Consider the following 20495-nt stretch of genomic DNA (forward strand, 5'->3'; position numbering starts at 1 on the left):
ACGCATTAACTGACAAATGAAAACACAGTCAGATGTGTATAAGTTTTCATATACACAGTGTTCTCTACCTTTGGTTTGGGGAGAACTCCAGGATCACCTGCCCTTTGTTTCCATGACTGTAAAATCAGCAGGACACTGTTGTATCATATCGACTTTTAACAACACTTTAGTTATAAAAAAAAAAAAATATTGTCTCATGAGTCAGTTCATGTCTATGTCAATGTCTATGCCGTATATACTTGTATTTAAAAACCAAATAAAAAGAAGCTGTCAAGCAGCATTTATCAGCTATTCTAACTGGCAGCTTGCCACAATGGAAAAATAAATGGGAGAAACTTGGGGTTGCTGCTCTAATAAAATCATTAAATACCTAAAATGTAAAACAAAGAGTACCTGATGTGAATTTGTGTTAAGCTGCTATGATAACACAAAGCACCAGCCAGCATCATCACTCCTTCCATGCTGATTCCATTGTTACTCGCGCTGAAAAGCAGACATGAAGACATGACAACACTGAGCTCTAAATGAGCTAATTATACTGAATAATACACTGCGGTAAACAGAGGTAACAGTGTGACTTTTTTGAAAATTGTTCTGAATGATTCATTTGTCACATTGTTATGGCTTTGCATGCAGTCTTACTTGATCTCCCGGATGTTATTCAGATGAGGCAGGACGTCCAAGAGTTTCCTCAGACCTTTGTTGCCTAACCTGTTGCCTGACAGACTGATAGACAAGAACGTGGGGGGTGCAATAACATCAGAGACAAAAAACACTACAGCATGGGTAACTGCCAAAATCAAAGAAACGTTGCACCGGGGGTCCAGAAAATACAAACAAAAAGTCACATGAAATAGCATTTCATTACAGTTTTATCTGAATTCACCATATGAACACATTATGATTGCTTATGAGGTACGGTGGCTATGTTGATGCTGCATTTAACTATAAACTAGATATGCACAAGTTTGTTTTTCAAAAGCTGATTTCAAGGACAAAATGACAAGTAAGCTCCCTGCAAACTGTGAGCTTATTTACAACATGTGTTATCTCGCCCACACACACACTGAAATGCATATTTGAGGGTGTGTGTAGGCAAGATAACATATTTAAATGCTGGGAACAGTTTACAGTTCACAAGTCTCACTCAAGCTTTGAAATCTCGTGAAGAAGTTGACTGTGAAAACGAGAACCAGGGCTGGACATAGGTGTTTATAGTTTACTGAGAGGAACCACCAGCACAAATTTATTCCCAAAGTCATGACTGACTATCTGATTTCAACAATTTAGGTGAGGTAAGAAGTGCAACAACCAAGTTTTGCGTTGCTCAACTGCCATTGTGTTACTGCCAGCTGAGGCAATCTACTGGACCAATTCCAAAAACTTTTCTTTATCACTACATAGTACTAGAATATATCTTTGGTACAGATGGAATTTCTGACTAACAGGCTTGGTGTTTGATTTTGGTGTGTCTTACTCTAACAACGTGAGATCAGACGAGGTTCCCAAACTCTTCCACACTCTCTCAAGATGGGCAGGCAGCAGACCGCAGGAGCTCAGACTGTCAGAGGAAACAGCTTCATGTTTACCATCATCACTGATATTCAGCAGTATAAAGTTACACTTCCACTTCATCCAAAAATAAGTTTTCTTTATGAATGAATGTTTGTTGTAAATACACACCAGAGCAATTTAGATCTGTCATCAGCAGGTTTTTCTCTCCCTCCGGGGAACACTATAGACGCTTGAATAGGACTCTGTAGTCTGAAACATCAAGAAGGTATGATGTATTTTAAAGGTGTGTGCATTTGTGCATTTTCATGTATGCAGTACACATGGCAGGTATGTTTGTACCTGATATGAAGCTCCATCACAGCAGAACAGGCAGACAGCACACCAGTCAGGATCACCAAACCTTCAACTGATGAACAGCTGTCATTTGCACTAAGAAAGAGAGAGAGACCACTGTACATCAACAATCTGCTGCTCCTGAACTCTTGATGCTGCTGAATATCTTTTTATGCTTGACCAACCTTCTTTTAGGACAGCTAGTAGAATAGAGTACAGCATAAATTGAGTATTAGTGTGGCAAAAGTAGAATAATTTTAGAGCATTTAGCTCTAAAATTAGAGATATTTCTCCTTCAAATTCTCATTTTCATGCTTCCCTTCCAGCTCTTACAACCCCATGCTTTGTGTAGGGCAGTTTGGTATAAACCCACTCTTACATGATTTTTTGGGTTATGTTGAACCTTGGCAAAAACACAATCAGTGTCCTCAGAGTTTCCACATCCCACTGGCCTCCAGACAGACTAGGGTACACACAAAGAACTTTGTTAGTATTTGGTCTGAATTAATATGCTGTGTTTATTAAGTGGTACAATTACAAACTACAATATACACTACACTCATAATATACACTAATATATATAATATACATGTATATGTCTTGCAGTGGCAAATGGCAATTCTATGTAATACCTAATTATAAAATGCAAAATGTCACTTATGGTTAATCCTGCTAACAGGAAGGAAGTGATGGCACACATAATACAGTATGTAGTATTCAGATATTTTACTAAAGTGATTTCAAAGTATTTTCAGCCAAATATACTAATGTATGAAGCGTAAAAGTACTCATAGTGTAGTAACATGTTCCCTGTATATTTCATGTTTTTGGAATAATAGCACTGCTGCATTGATGTATATGTTGCATTTTACTGCAAGTTGAGCTCATTTTAACTACTTCATAAACTGCTGGCTGGTTTAATCTAAAGCAATGCATCATATTCTTTAAGGTCAGCATATGGTTGTCGTGCGGCTGTCCTATGAGATCCACATATCTCCAAAAAGCCAGCTTTACATGAGCTCAGAAAGACAGCCTGTGTTCTGCTTCGTGATGATGCATTTTCCAGCCAATCCAAGAGGGTTTCAATAGTTTATTTGTCTTATGAAGTATGAGAATGCCCTCAGTACATAAAGGAATGCTTCATCCTTCAGTTTTACAAACATTCACAATCAGCACACCTGGAGCATCTGTGTTTTTAATAGAACAGGAAGGATATGTTTAAAACAATTAGGTTCTGAGATTTAGTGCAGTAGAAGTGTATGAAAATATTTTGTGAATATACACTTCAGTATAGTACTTGATTAAAAGTGTTTAACACCTTCTGGCTGTATCACTATTGTTTGCTAAATTTGAAGAGGTGTATTCAGGGTTACTTACTCCAGGACAGACAAGGCAGGACAACCTGTCAATGACTCTGCAAGTTTTTCCATCTCAGGCTTGCTCCATTTCTGGTTTAACAAGCTGGAGAACCATTGATACAATGAGATTAATGAATGTTTCAACATTAAAAAACAAACAAACAAACAAACCAGGGCTCAACAACAAAATTGAAACCCATAGCTTCAATTAAATTCAAATAAATCGGTGCATAAACTAAACAGACTTAATGAGCCCAGCAGTACTTCTGTAGTAGTGGCTTAAGAGGTCATTTATGCTACATGAACCTTGTTAAGAGCTATTTTAATTCAAGGGAGGAACAAAGTTCTTCAGGGAAACTGGCTATGTCAGTAAACCACTGGAAAGTTGTCAACCTTTGATGTGAGTGTTATTGTCTTACCTGACCGTAGGTTTATTGCTGCAGAGGGGAATATGAGACTGAACTTCAGTATGCACAGAATTCATTTAATGATAATGTTATTCATAGATGCACTGTGTGGTTAATCGTATGTACTCAGTTGTATTAATTGTATTTACTTTATGCTTTATTATTAAATGAAACTCACCAGTTCAAATCTGAGTTTTGGGAAAACGTTACTGTCATTTCCTTCATCCCACTACAAAAGGAAACAAAAAACTATATTCTAAAACAATTCTATTTACTTAATTTTTAAAACATGAAAATGAAAACTTGTATATATCCATTAACAGAGAGCCTGCGTGGATGCACTATACAGCCTCTGCGTAAAATCATGTCAAAATAATGATGGCGGTGACATCACGTTTGTGTGTGAATGTGCGTGGTCATACTCTGCATGAATGTGCTGGATGTTTGAACATGAAGACATTTTGTCCAGGAGATAATTCAGTGCTGTCAGAGAGCTGTTGTTTCGACCCAGTCTGAAATGTACCCACACACGAAGACACACACTGTTATACACGAAACCAACTAAATATGCAGCAACATCTTGCAAAATATTGTGGTTAGCTAAGAATTGCATCTCATTAGCAGTATGTACTTACATTACTGAGGCCAGTCTTGGTAGCTTGGTGAAAACATCAACTATGTGTTTGATACCGGCGTCTTTCAGATTGTTGTCACTCAAACTGCATTGCAAAAACAAAAGTTTGAGGTCAGAATTTTGACCTGCATCCTTATTATTTCAGCTTTACAGTAGATTCTGTATCTGAGGTGAGCAAGCCTTTTCAGTCAGAAACAACAAAACTATACTGTAGCAAATTTACTTTATTTCAGTGACGTGTGGACAGTTCTGTAGAGCAGAGGCAAAACAAGCTGCTCCCGTGGCAGTCAGACTGGCACCACAAAACCTTGAGAAGACAAAAGACAAAATCAGTCAGTAAAGGTGTTGACACTCAGAAGAAAGAAAGAAAAAAATCATCTGTGAGTGTAGCCTGAGGAGGGGAATATCATTTGCACTGCTCCACTTGTGATAAGCTGGATATGAGAGAGAGTCAAAAGATAGACCGAAAACGGTAGGAAAAAGAAAAGCAACAATTTGAATCTTACTCAAGTTTTCTCAGGGCTGTGAATTTTGGCAAAATGGAAGACAACTTCTCAGCAAACTTGTCACCATACTTGCGGCTGCGAAAACTGAAAGCAAACAAATAAAAAAAAAAAAAAAAAAGTTAGAATGAAATAAACTGTAATTTGGATTAAAAGACTCCCCTAAAATATGTCTGATTTGTTGTTCATACAAATAAAAAATATTAGTAATAATAATGGACATCTACCTATGATTTCCAAATTTGCAAGTGTAACCATTATATGCCGGGACATATTTCCAACACTGGCACCAATGAGTCAGGCTTCTCAAGCAAGACTTGCTGCTGGTGTCCACTGGCTCAATCCTATCATTTGTAACTTACATAATCATACAGTTAGAGTCTGATACATTTAGTGTGAAGAACTCCATGCTTTCACCACTTTCTGCCCGGATTATATGCAAAAGCGTCAGTTTGTTTATTATTTTTCCAGCGCAGCTTGTGTCTTGGATAGTTTCACTTTACACACCTTCTGGTTTTTCTGTTTATTGTTTTATCTTCTATGATCTTGCCTTATGAAGGTAAAAGTTTTGAGTTGCTCTGTTAAAAAATTAAAGATGTTAGTTGGTGTTTTTTGTTCCCTGAGTCAAGACTTCAGTTAGCCTCACACTATGCGCGACAGATGGCCAATCAGCTGAGGAATGTCAGAGGCAAAGCAGCTGCTCTTTCCACATTTACTCTTCTGTCAGCGTCCAGGTTTTCAGATTCTTGACATATCAACACCATCCATCTTTTCATTTTAATGTGTTACAATTTAAGTTTTCAAGTGCTCCTCATGTGCAGCATGCCTCTGGCCATTAAACTGGTTTTTAGATTCACATGCTGTGCGCAAGCACCATCTGGACTGTTCTGGACTCATGCTTTACTTGACTGATCTATTATTCTGCTTGTCTGAGCATTTGTGCAAACTTACCAGAGGTAGTGGATGTACCGACACCTGGGCAGGACATCTAAACACTCCAACTCCATTGAGCATGCTCCAAAGTCCAGTCCAATGTATTTATCACATACTGAGTTAACTACAAAAGCCAAAGCATCAATATCATTAGGTAACAGCCGGATGTTGCGCAGCTCCAGTGTGGGTCTTGTACCCACAACCAACTGAGCCAATCGGTGGTCCTGGCTCTCCTGGATACAGTGGCAGAGCTCCAATACCTGAGAAGATGTAGGAAGGTAGTATCAGTAAAGAAAGCAAGAAAAAAAATCCGCAAAATAAAATTATACATCTATTTATCAAGATTCACTTCAGTTCATATTCTACCTTTGGTCCAGTCAGAGTGTTGCTGTGACCCAGGTTTTTTAACAGCTTTAGAACAAGGGCTTGTCGTTTTTGGACCCACTTTTGGCATTCTGTTCCATCGGAGGTCTTGGCTAATTGAATTAAGGCTGATGTGCATTGTTGGGAAGCAAGACCACATACATACAGGTACAGGGAGTCAAAGAGTGTCCTCTGGTCTGACTTGGTTGTCCAGCGGGTTTTCAGACTGAATCTGAGGGAGCCATGACAATAGAGTAAAGTTAATATTTTTGGATTAAGATGAAGGTACACACCTATGTTACGCTATGGACGACATGGAACACATGATCATTACACCAACAGGGACTTTAATGATATTGCATTCCAAATACATAGACAGGTTTGCAGTTATAACAGCCTCCACTCTTCTGGGAAGGCTTTCCAAAAGATTTGAAGTGTTTCTATGGGAATCTTTGCCCATTCATGCAGTAGAGCAATAGTTAGGACACTGATGTTGGACAAAAAGGTCTCACAGACTCACAATTTCCATTCCATTTCATCCCAAAGGTATTCAGTGATGGTTGAGGTCAGGGCTCTGTGTGGGCCTGTCAAGTTCTTCCACACCAAACATAAAGACCATGTCTTTATGGACTTTGCTTTGCACACTGGGGCACAGTCATGTTGCCAAAGAAAAGGTCCTTCCCTAAACTGTTGCCACAAAGTTGGAAGCATAGCATTGTCCAAAATGTCTTGGTATGCTGAAGCAATAAGATTTTTCTTCACTGGAAGTAAGGGGCCCAGCCCAACCCCTGAAAAACAGCCCCATCCCAAGACTTTTGTCTAAATAGTGTATGTTTCTGTGGAGAGGACAGCCCCAAGTCTCTCTAGTCAGGTGAGAAGAATAAATCATAAATGCAGGTTGTAGCTTGCTAGTTTTACAGTCGTGTAACTACCACAGTACACAAAGAGTAGGATGCAAGTACCTCAGATGGCCGTTTTGACTGCTTTTGTCTGCCTGATTGTTAAGAGAAAACACAACCAAAATTGATACCAAAGTTGAACATAAACAGGATATGACATAAAACGTAAACTTTCTGTCAGAATCAAAATAGGAACATGGCGATAATATGGCATGTGTCTAAGCCTAAAGGGAAACTGGCACAGTTTGTTAGTCTTGCAACGCCTCTTTCACACTCTACTGTGTGAACACGCTCTACAAGAAAAACATTAGACTGAAACCCTTAATTCATAATGTGGTTATACAAAGGAAGGCTTTTATTTTGTCACAGGGTTAACATTCTGCTGTGTCACTTTTCACTGTCACCCCACCCCCACAACCTATGATCTCCTGTGTCCCCTATACTGTAATTGGAACATCCACCTTGAGCCTGTGTCAGCACATTTTTGATCTCCTTTTATGGGTGGAGCTCTGTAATGTCACATACTGTGTTCCACTTGCAATGCTCATCTCTTTCCATGGTGAGGTTATTCCTGGTATGGAGTGTAACTCTATATGGACAAATCCTATAACACTATTATTCCTTGTAATTTTATACAGATAATGCACAACACATTAAGGGATATTTGAGAATTTAGTTTCAATGACAGGAAAATTCTTGAACAGACCTATTATTACAATTTTTTTTAAATTTGTGCTATGATTTTTTTGATGTATGATATACAGTGGTTGAATTCAAGTACTATTGCCTACTTCTTTTCAAGCTACTTCTTACTTCTACTCCATTACATTTCACTACATTTATCATAGAGCTTTAGTTACAGTAATTTTACAAATTGAGAGTTTACAGCTGTTCATTAAAGGTACACTTCATCCCAACATCAAAAATACATACTTTTCTCTTATTCATTCATCTAGATTGTTTTGGTATGAGTTGCAGAGTTTTAGCGATATCAACTACAGAGATGCAGTGTCAGTGCTCAGAGGGTCCAAAAAAAAACCAAAAACACATCTGAAAAACTCAATAGCAATGTCTCTTTTCATAAATCATTAACCTGTTATTCAAAATAATTCAGTCTGTGAAGTGAACAGTTTCATGTAGGAACTATTTTCTTTCTCTATCACCACACAGAACAAAGTGTGCATGAGAGGCTAGTTATCTAAACTAACTAGGCTAGCTAAGATTACAACTCAGATGAGATGAAAACTATTAATGTTTACACCTGGCTTTGTTTTAGAAAATAGTTAGTTTGCAGTGCTACACAAAATAGTACAAATGTATTTCCATGTCAAAAAACAATAGTGAAATAGGCATGAATCCATCAGTGTATTTACTCAAGCAAAGGATTTGAAAACTTCGTCCACCACTGATACAATGATTTTTTTAATCTTTATGAGGGTTATTGGGCTCTATTTTAGATGCAGTGTACACAGTGCAGCAAGTTGGTGGTACCCTAAGCCTAAAAGAGTTTCTCTTTGAGACTGTGTAAAGCCACAGTACATATTAGCATTTAAAAATACTGGGTAATAACGTACATAGTAAACGTGACTCAGCAGATAATTTTGTTATTCCGTCAGTAAGTACAATCTGAATACTTTAACACATAGTATGTATTTTCTGGCTCTAGAGGTCTCTCAACCAAAACAGTGAAAACAAAAGCCTGATGACACAATAAAGCTGGGTGGGATCATGGGAGTTGCCGTCTTCATTGTTAAACTCCCAAATTGCCAATGAAAATCTGACATAACTCAGGCAGTACTATTCACAGATGAGGTAAAGTTTAAAAGATTTATTATCATTAAGTTTAGTCATGTTCACCAACTTCCTTCCTGAATCTCTCCCGGAAGTTACGGTGACGGCTGACCTAACGAAACGCACGTTAAATAAAATGTTGCCTTGAATAAAATTACTGATTTCACTGGGTTTGAACCTTTGACTGTAAAGGCAACATGGCAGCTACTCTGAAGTGAAGCGAAAAAATTTCAATCACCCAATGGAGGCTGGCTGCAGTACAGGTCATAACCTCCTCCCCCACTGGGGTAGCAGGTGTGACACGGGCCAAACTATTTCCTAAAGATTATTTCTGTCATTTTAGGTTGTTTTAATCAAAGGGCTGGGTGTTCATTTTTCTGATAGGTTTAGTTTTAATAAGTTGATACTATAAAATAGGTGATGTAGCGCCGTCACTGACAGCTGAGCCCTGCTCGCGATAGAGTTGCGTAGTTATATGTGATTTTGGCTTCACTTTCTAAAGTGGGAGGAAGTGGAGACATCTCATTCATCTTCACTTATATGTCAATGGTTTGAACATTATTGAAAACATTTTGGATAATGTAAGTATACCACTCAACAAAACATAACAAAAGTCTTGTGGTTTTTAGACATTTATAAATGAAGGAATGCTACATATTCTCTCTTTAGGAAATGCACAGATAAAGCATAGGCCCAAAGACACTGAATGATCATACTGTCACCTCCACCTCTGACTACCATTGCTTACCTCTTCTTGAGCTGCATATCATCAACATCCTTGCTGGTCATGATCCTGAGTGCGGCCAAAAACTCCTGCAAAGTCAAATGAATGAAGCAGTAGGAGTTGGCCAGTGTTCCGTCCTCACGCCTGAGTTCCACCTGACAGGAATACACCAATGAAGGTGTTAGATATCATGATTGAAGTCATTACAATTTGTGAATAATGCTATTGTTTATATTTGCTTCTGTAATATACGATACAAATTCAGTGAATGTAGAAAGTATGCCAGCTATTGCTCTTCACCTTCTTTAACAACTGCTATCACCAAACAGCAAGATAAATACAGAAGACAGATTATATAACACTTCTCTGACCTGAGAGAAGAGCCCTGTCATGACTGAAAACTTCAAAACATCTGGAGAAATGTCTTCTTCCATGAAGAGGATCTTGTTGCTTTCTAAGCCTGTCCAGGCCAGATGGCTCAGCTCACACAATTCATATCGATACTGACTCAACGTGTACACAGTACTGTACAAAGAGACACACACACAAAAAAAATCATTCATTCACTTAACAACCAGATTTGCTGCTTTCGGGCATTAAACATTCAAAGAAAATGAATTGCAACCGTAAGTAAACCAAGTTCATCATTAAATGGAAGACGGTGTGTTAGTGAGATATTCTGTGGTAACATTTTCTGTTCTAGCTAACATTTTCATATTTTATTCCAGCTTTTTCTCATTTTTCAAATCTTTCAGAAGGTTTCCTCTTTTTTGTGTGATATACTAAGATGTTTTTCAAAATGAGGAATTTTGAAATTAGAAAGTTTTTGTCAGAATTCACCTTGTCAATCAAATTTACTGAAATTTTGTTATACGTGTTGTGTCAGGTGCTTGAAATAGCGCTTCCATGTTTAGAACTGTGCTCAGCCTTCACCTCTGTTGGGTTGTCATTGTCTTTGGCGCATCTTTTCTTCCTCTTTGAAGGGGATCACAGCTCAGAAAAGCAACAAGAACAGTGAGGTAGACCTGAGTAAGGGTGGAGGGTATCTCGGCTTGTGTGAGAGGTGGCTGGGCTCTACCATTTGTTACATCTATCATTGTGTCTTTAATTCGTCTTCTTCCTTCTTGATCTCCCCCTTGAGCAAGACTCCCTCTTCCATTCCCCTCTTCTCCTCTTCCTCCTCCTGCCATCTGCAGTCCTTTATCTTCCTTTTTTGGGTTTTTTTTCCTTGTCTCACTTCCTCTTTCTTCTGGCACCTGCACGCTTCTTGTGTTGCTTCCTTCCTGCAGTAAATGACTCAAACAGATACAGCACATGTTGCAGAGGCCAGGGATGGATGACATAGCCAGGAGGTGTCGAGTGGAAAGAAGAAGATCAACTGCTTGCTCCTCAAGACCTCTGTTGGCTGCGTGACCTTTGAATGGGAGACAAAAAATTAGTGAAAGACATTTTAAGTAGACCCCCATACGTATAGTCACTTATTTTGCCTGATCAGATCTCAGATAACTGTGTGTGTGCATTCAGACTGAGCTTCAGTGCTCTCCCTGGCTCTGTATATGTTAATAGAATTGGCTTGCTTGGTGTTTCTTTGAGCTTTTTTTGCTGTCATCCTTGCTAATTTTTAATATCACTGGTGACTGTTCCCCTCCATGAACCGTGACCTTATGGTGCAGTTTGTACCAGGAAGACCTTGATGAAAAAGAAGAACAAGGACAAGTGTAACCTTCCCGAAGGGTCACTTGGGCCCGCCTGGGAACCAAGCCTGGCCTCTGCCCATGGGCCCCTGTCGGGCCCAGCCTGAAGCAGGGACTTGGGTTTGTCCTCCAGTAGGCATGGACAGAATTTCTAGGCACAGCCCAGTGGTGGAGGGAGTCAGGTTTGGCGACCTTAGGATTCTGTCTGTGCTTTTTGTGAATGCTGTAGTCCTATTGGCTTCATGGAACAGTGACCTCCAGCTCGTACTGGGACGGTTTGCTGCCAAATGTGGAATGGCTGGATGAAAATCAGCGCCTCTGAGTCTGAGCACATGGTTCTCAGCCAGAAAAGGGTGGAGGTGTTCAATCTCAAGGTCTAGTTCACGAAAGAGGGAAAAATGGAGTAGGAGATCGACCGGCAAATCCGGGCAGCATCTGCAGTTATACAGATGCTACACTGGTCTGTGGCGGTGCAGAGAGAGCTGAACTGACAGGCAAAGCTCTCAGTTTACCAGTCTATGTTCCAATGCTCACCTATGGTCATGGGCTGTGTGTAGTGACCAAAAGAATGAGATTGTGAATACAAGCGGCTGAAATGAGTTTCCTCCACAGGGTGGCTAGGTCCAGCCTTGGAGACAGAGTGAAGAGCTCAGCCGCTGCTCGAGCCAATTGCAACCAGTTGAGCAGGTTCGGGTATCTGGTTAGGATGCCTCCCACACGTCTCCCAAGGGAGGTGTTTCAGGCATGTCCATCTGGAAAGAAACCGTGAGGCATACCCTGGACACAATGGAGAGACTACATCTCTTGCCTTGCCACGCTAAATTTTAATTCCTAATATGGCTCCAACCCAAACACTAAATCCTACACTTCCCACAATACAGTTGTTGCACTGCAAACAATTCGAAGTCTCCCTGTAGAAGTGAGGCTATTTTTTCAAACTTTAAAAAGCAGCATAAGACATTTTAAAACTGATAATTTCACATGTTCGTATTTTAAAAAGAAGATTGTGAACTTTAGTTTAATTTATGCATAGCTATAGGTAAGAAAGCCTTGTGAAAAAATGGTAATGGTCTTCAATATAAAACAGCTCATGAAGACTAACATAGTGAATGGAGGTCTATGTTGATATAGAACAAAAATAATAGCAGAACATAAATTTGAAAGCATGTTTTCACCTTTTACTTCAAAGAAGTTGCGTACATACTCCTTGATGTCATGGTAGTCCCACCCCAGCAGCTGCCCCATTTTATCTGATATGCCTTCTAAATCACGACATGTGGCTCGACAGGTGACCACCACGGTACATCCCGGAAGAAGCTGACGATTCAACAACCCTGAGATGAGATCTGCAACAGGCCGAGGGTGCTCTGGGTCCAACAGCCCCTTGCAAACCTCTTGTCTGGTGAGTTTGCTGTGAAACTCATCGTAGCCATCAAACACCCAACAGCTTTGCTCTGGGTTAGAAAGGAGGTAATCCAAGATGACTCTCTGCTGAGAACGACAGAACATATATACAATATAAGACAATGTATTAGTCATCAATTAGGCATGCACTACTGCCTTTCATCAAAATGTATGATTATGTTTATATTTTGGTTTTGGGTGAAGACCCACTGATTTATTTATGTCCCTCTACTCCTAAACTAAATGTCCCAAAGTCTGTCTCTCCTCTCCAGTTGCATTTCTGGTTTCCTAACCTAACTGCCCCACCCATCCACACATCTGTTCCCACTTCTCCTCCTCATCTGTTCTGCAGTTACCTGCAGTTATTCCCCTGCCCACCTCCTCACCTGCATCTCATTCCCCGATCAGCCACTCACCTTGCCTGTCAGTTCACTTCCTTTGTTCCTTGAGAAATCATTAAGTCTTTGTGCCTTTTCTTTGTTGCCTTGTATAATGTTGTCTATACTCTGTTTATCTGAAAACAGCCTCTGTTTTGCCTTCATACTGGTTTGTAGATTCTTAGCTGCTGACTGAACTGCAAAATCTGCTTTTGAAGAGTGCATTTGGGTCCTATCAGTCACGTTCCCATTACCCTGCACTCATCAACCTCGACAAACTCAACATTGATTTTAGTACAGAATTACTTGAAGTACTAACTTCCAATTTAACTTAAGAAAGGTCCTAATTTGTGAAGGAACTCTTCTAGTATTGCTACCAGCATACCTTCTCATTGTCTCCCCCTATTGGAGGAAGATAGTGTTGGAATAGCAGCTCAGACAGGGAGATAGGGCGGGAGACGCAGTTGAGTTGACGGAACTCTAGCAGGACAAACAGGAACGATGAAGGGATAGGGCCCTGGATGATAAGTGAGAAAAGGGGGCAGAAATGGGTTGGGGGTTGAAAAGACATCAATTTAGCATTGTGCAGAGAGGATACTGATGAGCCTCTGGCCTAAAGCAGATATAATGAGCAGAGTTCTGCTCACATGGTACATGCTGATGTTCTCACCTACACCTGTCAGTGGATCTTGATATGAAAAATTGGTGGAGTTCCTATTTAAGGTAAACTAGTAAATGTTTGCGCAGCCAACATCACGACACCACTGCAGTAGATTAGCATAGAATATCCCTGACAATGCAAATCTTTTTTTAAATAGCTATTGAATGGTGAGCAAAATGTAAACTTACTAATCCATGTGCCCACTGATGTCCTAAACTTGACATTAGCAGAGTTTTTCCTGATCCAGACTGGCCAAAGAGGACTGCCACCTTTCCTTTACATCCCTGGAGGAATGTCTCCAATGTCATTTTGGTATCCATGAATCCATAATCCCCATCAGGCTCTGAGTTTGTTGAAGCAATTGTTAGTTAGTGTACAGCAGATTTTAATTATGAGTGAACAGGAATGTTTTATGTCTGTATGATCAAGATGCATTTTTTGCATCTTACCTGCATGTACATTCAGAAATCTTTCATATCAAAAGATGTGACTTAAAAGATATGAAAGAAGTCACACTAACCTGGTGTTCTGCTTCCTCGGTCTACTGAACAAGGGGTTTGATCAGGTCTGTCCCTGCCTCTGTTTGCCATTCTTAGGCTAACCCACACATTGTCCAGAGAGACCTCTCTCACCAGGCGCTCACTGAGACGCTCCCACCTGCTCAGCTGTAAACTCACCACTGCAACCAGATACTGCTCCCAATGGTCTGAGGGTATAATACATAATGAAACACAAAAAAATATTATTTGTAGCGTCTCTGTAGAGAAAACTGGTCTTGTTTAAGTGCAAAGTTGCAATGCACAAGTAAAAAAAAGTAACAATTTCCTGTAATGTTCTACCAAATAAAATGCCTTCAGTGATCAAAAATGAGCCAATGAACAACTGAAAAAGATACTGGAATTGACAGTAAATCCACATGGTGGTGTCTCTTTGTTGTAAGTAAACTTGCTTTGGTTCAGTGGTAAGATAGGTAGTGGGTAAACCCTGGTAATGTAATACTCAGTGAAAAGAAACATAGCTAAGATGCCTGGTTTATGTGCACAATTAACACATGACGGTGGAATGACAACTTGTCATTTCATTCTTCAACTTCTCATTTGATTTTTATGTCTGTGTAAACTCAGTTTGCAATTTTACTATATTTTGACACTGGTCACAGGCAGCACTTGTGCTCATATTTCAAGATGGATCCTTCTCATTCCAGTGACGGCTGCTTACCTAGCAAATACACAAGCAATGCTTTAACTAGGAAAAGACAGATAATTGGCCTTTCCAAATATCAGGTCCTATATTCCACATTTTTACATATATCTTTTTTTTTTTGTCCAATGGCTCTGATAACATAAATTTAAAAATATGCTGTTTGGCTCTGATGTAGCATCTGTCTTTAGTCTCTACTCTGTGGTCTCAATATCCCGCTCACAACACTATCTGATTTGTTAAAGATCTTAAGTAAAAACCTATCAACACCAAAGTAAGTAGTAGCAGTAAGAAGTATAATATGTGCCACCATAATGTAGTAGAGGGGACGTATAAAGCCAGGCTGGATTGTGCATGTGAATGTAGCTGCAATGCAACATTGTTTGAAGTGTTTTGTGTATGCGCTACCAATCCGTGGGCGTTTGACAAGCTGATGCGGAGAGAGCGGCAATGACAACTTCTCATCTGTTCGACTTGGACTGGAATTTTCATCTACAGACAAAACATACAGTACAAATAAAACAATAAGCAATAAATAATAATACACAAAAAGACTAATGCTATCAGCAACACTAAAAGAATTTTGCGTTTGTTGCATGAAATGGTGGAGTCATACAAAGATTTGGGAATTTGACTTGACAGCACACATTTATAATGCTCTACTAATTACCTCACATGTTTTCTCTCATTTAAATCAGTAACTACAGCACATGAATAAGTATTTACCTCAGTTTAGATATCTTTCCTTTTACATACGAGCTAATGGTGGTAGAACAGAGTTCAGAATGAGTTGCAAACTTTCAGTTTCTAAATCATTAAGAGATTCTGGGGATTCCCAAAGTGACAATAAAGAGAAAAGTCATAAGATTTATTGAATAAATGCTAACTGTTTCTGAACAAACTGTTGCTTTTCTCACAGATGCCATTCATTTTCATTTCTCCGCTTTAGTCTGTGAATAATGATGCACAGACATAATCATAGACATGTAATACATATTCTCACAGACAGACATTAAGAGACAAATGCTGACTACCTGTGTTTCGCAGTGTGGTCGTTTCCGTGGTAGGAAACTGAATCACATCAGCTGAGTGGTCAAAAAGACAGACAAACAGTTATTTTTTACTAGTATGAAAAAGTAGGTATCACTTTTCATGTACTGAACTGAACAAAATGCAGAGCATCTATGGCTTTAAGGTAAATGACAGTTGGGCTGTGTATTTGCAACAATCTGGCAATATGATGTACAGTGCATGGCAAAGCACTGTATCACGATATAGGGGTTCAATATAACATGATATATTGCCTTTTTTCATGTATTTAAGGAAAGCTGTCGAAGTACAAAGACGATACCACCTTAACGTATAAAATATCAGTAAAAAAAAAAGTTTACTTAATATGCAACCAGAACAACCAGAACATTTGTATTTATCACAGTCCCTGCAACATCCAACGTGACAGAAACTACTTTTTGTTCAGTCTGAGGAAAGGGATTAACAACTTCTTATGTCAGTGAAGAAATAATAATAAAATAAAAGTGTTTGCAGGATTCTTTAGGATGATACAGCATCATAAAACATTGTGAGATTTAAGTGTAACTATATTTTCTTACACCAATAAATATCTTATAACTAAGTACTTAAATAAGAGGAGGGTCTCCAGTTGGAAAGGTTATGAATTACAGTGCAAGTTAAGGTAAGCTTTAATCACTTTCAATCCTGTTATGCTTCTTGTAAATATGTACAATTCTGCATAGTAAAAATAAAGTCTATACAGTGTCTGTTAAATTCAGCAACCAACAATGTCTGGTTTAGTGCTGAAGTCACAGTTTAAACAGAGCACAGTGTTCCTGCACTTATTAAACAGGAGAAGCTTATGTATATATTACAGCAAACTGTAAGCACTCTGTGTAAACCTTCTCAATAGGACTGGAATGATTTGTCAGCATTTATAGCATTTTTTTATACTCACTGTTTGCATACCCAGCCACTGACATGAGCCTCGACTCCAGGTGCATGGGGATGTTCTCACACAACATACACACGCTCTGAAGGAAGTGGGAGCAGTCTGCAGCACTGGCCTCCCTGAAATACTCTAACATGGCTTTGATGGGTTCTGTTAGGGCTGCTGCAGAAGACGCCGGATAGTTGATGTCCTGCTTCATATTACTGGGCATCATTTGGTACAAGCTCATGATGACTGTAGATGACTGACAGCTAAGGATGGTGAGGAGTTCCGAGGATTCCTGAGCCAGGATGGAGTTCACATTTTCCTCAGTGTCATCCTCCTCATCCATGATCAGACTCCATCAGCTTTTACACAAACAAACAAACATAAACACAGAGGCAGACTCTGGCTGTCTCAGGGGCAGGGACAAAAAAATATATAAAAAGGCATATATATGCAGTGAGGCTCCAGCGTGCAGAAATTGATGATGCATATATGCTGAAACCATTAAAAATCCTGGTTAAGATTAAAGATGTTTTGCAAAAATGGGAACTATTAAATAATGAGTGATGCATGTCACTGCATCACAGTTTTTCCACTTACGGGGAACTTTAAAGGTAACTTTTTCTCAATTTTGGAGTACCCCAAGAGGACAATTTACTATGTTTAGTCCAGTAAAAGGGCATCCTAGCAGATTCTTCATCATATTTTCCTCACTATAGGGGCACAGCAGAGGGCACATTGCCCTGTTTTATCAACTGGAAATGCACCTGATGGGGGATTTTTGCAGCGTTCTTTCAAACATGGGGACACCGGGGTGGCAAAGCAGTGAACACAAGCATACACGTAAGTTCACCCACAGTGTTACACAGAGACGGTTTCAATTTACGTAAAAGTCTACAAAAGTCTGCAAGTTTGCACTGTAGAATTTATCTTTAAAACATATGTTCCGGTCAGCCTCCTCAGGAAATACCTGATCTAACCCACAAACTTTCCATACTGTACATTTCCTTGGCCTTTTTTTCTGCTTCTTTTTCTTCTTTTAATTAGAATAAAGCGTTACTATTTAAATTACATACATTGCAATTTTGCCACGGCTTAAAATGAGTCTATTCATCTATACATCTATCCATTACGAATGTTATTGTCCACAACACAATGCGTTTGCGCAGCACTTTTTAATGCGTATCTAACGTAGCTAGCATATAAGGGTTATATTATTTCGTTACTTCTGTATTGACGCACTTAAAATTCCTAAAGGCAGAAAGTGTGTTTTTTCTCCTCATATCCTCCAGCAGTTCTGAAATTTCTAGCCGAGGTCATTTAAGGTAACAACAGCCACAACACCACCAGCTTTGGGCTGTACGACACGGAGCTAATCATCTCGATTTAGATGTGTAAACCTTCGAGCCCAGAGTTACCATGGCTTACCAGCATTCATATATTCATAGACAGAAAAATGTAGCTAATAACTAAAATGAGCACTCACCAACAAGTACAGACTGCGTCTCTGCACCAGGGAAACGTTTCTTTTAAAACGAAACCAAATGGACCTCATAGTTTTGGTTTCGTTTCTTTAATTATGCATGGGACTCCGGAGTTATCAGCGTAACGAGTAAATTCTGACACTTTCGTATAAAGTGACTTTTCATCAGAAGACTTGTTCACTTCAGAAATTATGAGCTTGAGTGTACGAGGGCGACACAGAGGAACATGTGCACCGAATAGCACGGGTTTCACACAGGGAAAGCAGATTAGCCAGGCTGATTATACTGCGGTCATGCCAGGCTCCCCAATGTTTTCAAGTGCCTCCGTATATGAGACACTATGGTAATAGCGAGTTCGAACCGATTTCACTGCTTTTATTGTGAAATCGGTTCGAACTCGGTATTACCACGTTTACCGCGTTTTGGAATCGCAGGCTGGCTTGACCGCGGTCTCATACTGGTAGTAGATGTCGGACTGAAGAAATAACTCCGTGTTACAGAGTTATCTTCTGAATCCAAATCGGCTTGTGCAAAAAAACCAATTCTTACTACAGAACTGGCAAATCTCACAGAGAGCACATGTAGGCACAGCCGAGACTGGATATCTGCCATGTTTGTTGTACTGCTTTACTGAAGAGCTTCACTCTCCCTAGAGTCAATGTCCAACGCTGGGAGTGTAGGAGACTATGGCTTAAACTGCTGGGTCACACTATGTAACTTTATCCAACTTTTATCCAATCCACAGTCTGTGATTTCAAGAGTTATTACTTTGATTCAGTCTTTGCCATAATCCAGAAGAATAACCAGTGACTCTTACATAGTATATAGGATAGTGTATATAGTTCAATTAAATTTCAATTCAGTTTATTTATACAGCGCCAATTCACAACAAAAGTTATCTCATGACACTTTCCAATTAGAGCAGGTCTAGACCAAACTCTTTAATTAATAGTGTATATAGTCAAAAACAAGTATTTGAATATCTGTTAGAAGTGAATGTGTTCACACTCTTGATGTGATGCTCCATAACAACAATATTGCCACAGCTGAAGTCTAACACTCAAAGAACAAGCCAGACACTTTGTGCCGTGCCTGGTGTTTTTGTTATGCTTTGTCTTTTGATTTCAGTCCATGTGCCATGTTTCATGTTTGTCTTGTCATATGTTTCCATGTTTTATGTTCAAGGTTTTTGTCATGTCCTGTTTTATTTTGAAAAGCGTCACTTCCCCTGTGTGTCCTGTTTTCACGTAGCTTTGCTTTTGGTTTTCTTGATTGCTTTCTCTCGCCAGGCCATGCCAGGCCATGCCAGGAGTTATTTTTGCCACAGTTTGCTTTTAGATCTCAAGTCACAGCAAGTGCAAGCCTGCTTTTGTTTAGTTTTTTTGATTTAAAAAAAATAAAGACTTTTGCTCGGACCTCTGCCTTGCCTGCCTGCCTTTTAACTCTGCATCGGGGTTCATTCCCTCTCTAGCCCTGGTGAGCAGCAGTCCCTTTATCCTCATGTTTTGTAAACACAAATAGATCCCACCATGAGTGGTCAAAGCTTGTCTGTGCTATGCTACCTCAATTTGGTAACCAATCAGCCGAATGTCTTTTTGCAGAAGCTTCAACAACTGTGGTGTACCTCAAAACTCCCACCCCCACCACCCTACACCATCTAACCTCTGACCTCCCAGCCTCTCTCCTCCTTCTCAATGCCCTGACACCTATCTCGTTACATTGAGCTGGCGTAAACAGTTTAATGCAGCACACCAAATGTTAAGTACACATTCAAGAAAAAGTAATAAAAATCACACATTTATTATAGTACTGAATGATTCATGGGCTTGCACTTGTAAACACTGCTGTACAAAATGATAAAATAATGTCCATTCTTCTAGTAGAACATTACTAGAGAGGGGAATTTGCTAACTTCACTCAGGGACTTCTATCAAAATCATAAATTGATGACACCGATTTCGTACAATTAAAACTGGGTTTTAAATGGTAATTTCTTTAAAAAACAAATTCAAAACAGATATTGAAATATATATGAAAGTGAGAACTGAAAATAGATAATTTAAGAGAATTTCAGAACTGAATAAAAATTATAAGTAATTGTTTATTAATTATTTTATTATTATTAATTAATGTGTATTTATTTATTAATTATTTTATTATTAATAATGTATTATTAATAATTAATTAATAGTTGCTTAATTATTGTTGTTTTATTAATAATTAATTAATAATTATTTATTTATTATAATTAATTAACTTTTAGTTCG

The 20495-nt window shown here is 39.1% G+C and overlaps 1 protein-coding gene and 1 long non-coding RNA gene across 9 annotated transcripts in view; one reads left to right on the forward strand and one right to left on the reverse strand.

The window, feature by feature from the left end:
- nlrc5 (NLR family, CARD domain containing 5) overlaps positions 1 to 18542 on the reverse strand; it is a 33359-nt gene extending 14817 nt beyond the window's left edge. For 3 of the 7 annotated variants that reach the window (XM_046393932.1, XM_046393930.1, XM_046393931.1), the window contains exons 1-27: positions 18231 to 18540; positions 16766 to 17150; positions 15831 to 15881; positions 15205 to 15288; positions 14117 to 14302; positions 13785 to 13939; positions 13321 to 13452; positions 12330 to 12645; positions 10394 to 10874; positions 9832 to 9985; positions 9485 to 9615; positions 6050 to 6278; positions 5702 to 5943; positions 4754 to 4837; positions 4471 to 4554; positions 4249 to 4332; positions 4036 to 4125; positions 3792 to 3842; positions 3626 to 3643; positions 3226 to 3309; positions 2228 to 2311; positions 1855 to 1944; positions 1684 to 1764; positions 1478 to 1561; positions 643 to 726; positions 394 to 483; positions 69 to 116 (exon numbers count right to left, since the gene is read on the reverse strand). In XM_046393932.1, the coding sequence (XP_046249888.1) occupies positions 69 to 116; positions 394 to 483; positions 643 to 726; positions 1478 to 1561; positions 1684 to 1764; positions 1855 to 1944; positions 2228 to 2311; positions 3226 to 3309; positions 3626 to 3643; positions 3792 to 3842; positions 4036 to 4125; positions 4249 to 4332; positions 4471 to 4554; positions 4754 to 4837; positions 5702 to 5943; positions 6050 to 6278; positions 9485 to 9615; positions 9832 to 9985; positions 10394 to 10874; positions 12330 to 12645; positions 13321 to 13452; positions 13785 to 13939; positions 14117 to 14302; positions 15205 to 15288; positions 15831 to 15881; positions 16766 to 17090 (3542 nt within the window). In that variant the 5' untranslated portion in view covers positions 17091 to 17150; positions 18231 to 18540. Of the gene's footprint in view, positions 1 to 68; positions 117 to 393; positions 484 to 642; positions 727 to 1477; positions 1562 to 1683; positions 1765 to 1854; positions 1945 to 2227; positions 2312 to 3225; positions 3310 to 3625; positions 3644 to 3791; positions 3843 to 4035; positions 4126 to 4248; positions 4333 to 4470; positions 4555 to 4753; positions 4838 to 5701; positions 5944 to 6049; positions 6279 to 9484; positions 9616 to 9831; positions 9986 to 10393; positions 10875 to 12329; positions 12646 to 13320; positions 13453 to 13784; positions 13940 to 14116; positions 14303 to 15204; positions 15289 to 15830; positions 15882 to 16765; positions 17151 to 18230 lie in introns of all 7 variants that reach the window. The other 4 variants (XM_046393929.1, XM_046393928.1, XM_046393927.1 and 1 more) reach the window with 4 other exon arrangements.
- Positions 1131 to 14507, forward strand: LOC124061728. 2 transcript variants are annotated; one of them, XR_006843808.1, is made up of 3 exons: positions 1131 to 1295; positions 12443 to 12556; positions 14193 to 14507. It is a non-coding gene; the product is annotated as an uncharacterized LOC124061728 (long non-coding RNA). The 2 variants fall into 2 exon arrangements; XR_006843809.1 differs by having other exon boundaries at positions 1131 to 1290.
- Positions 18543 to 20495: the final 1953 nt, after the last annotated feature.

The sequence above is a fragment of the Scatophagus argus genome, chromosome 7, assembly GCF_020382885.2.
Source record: "Scatophagus argus isolate fScaArg1 chromosome 7, fScaArg1.pri, whole genome shotgun sequence".
Classification (NCBI taxonomy): domain Eukaryota; kingdom Metazoa; phylum Chordata; class Actinopteri; family Scatophagidae; genus Scatophagus; species Scatophagus argus.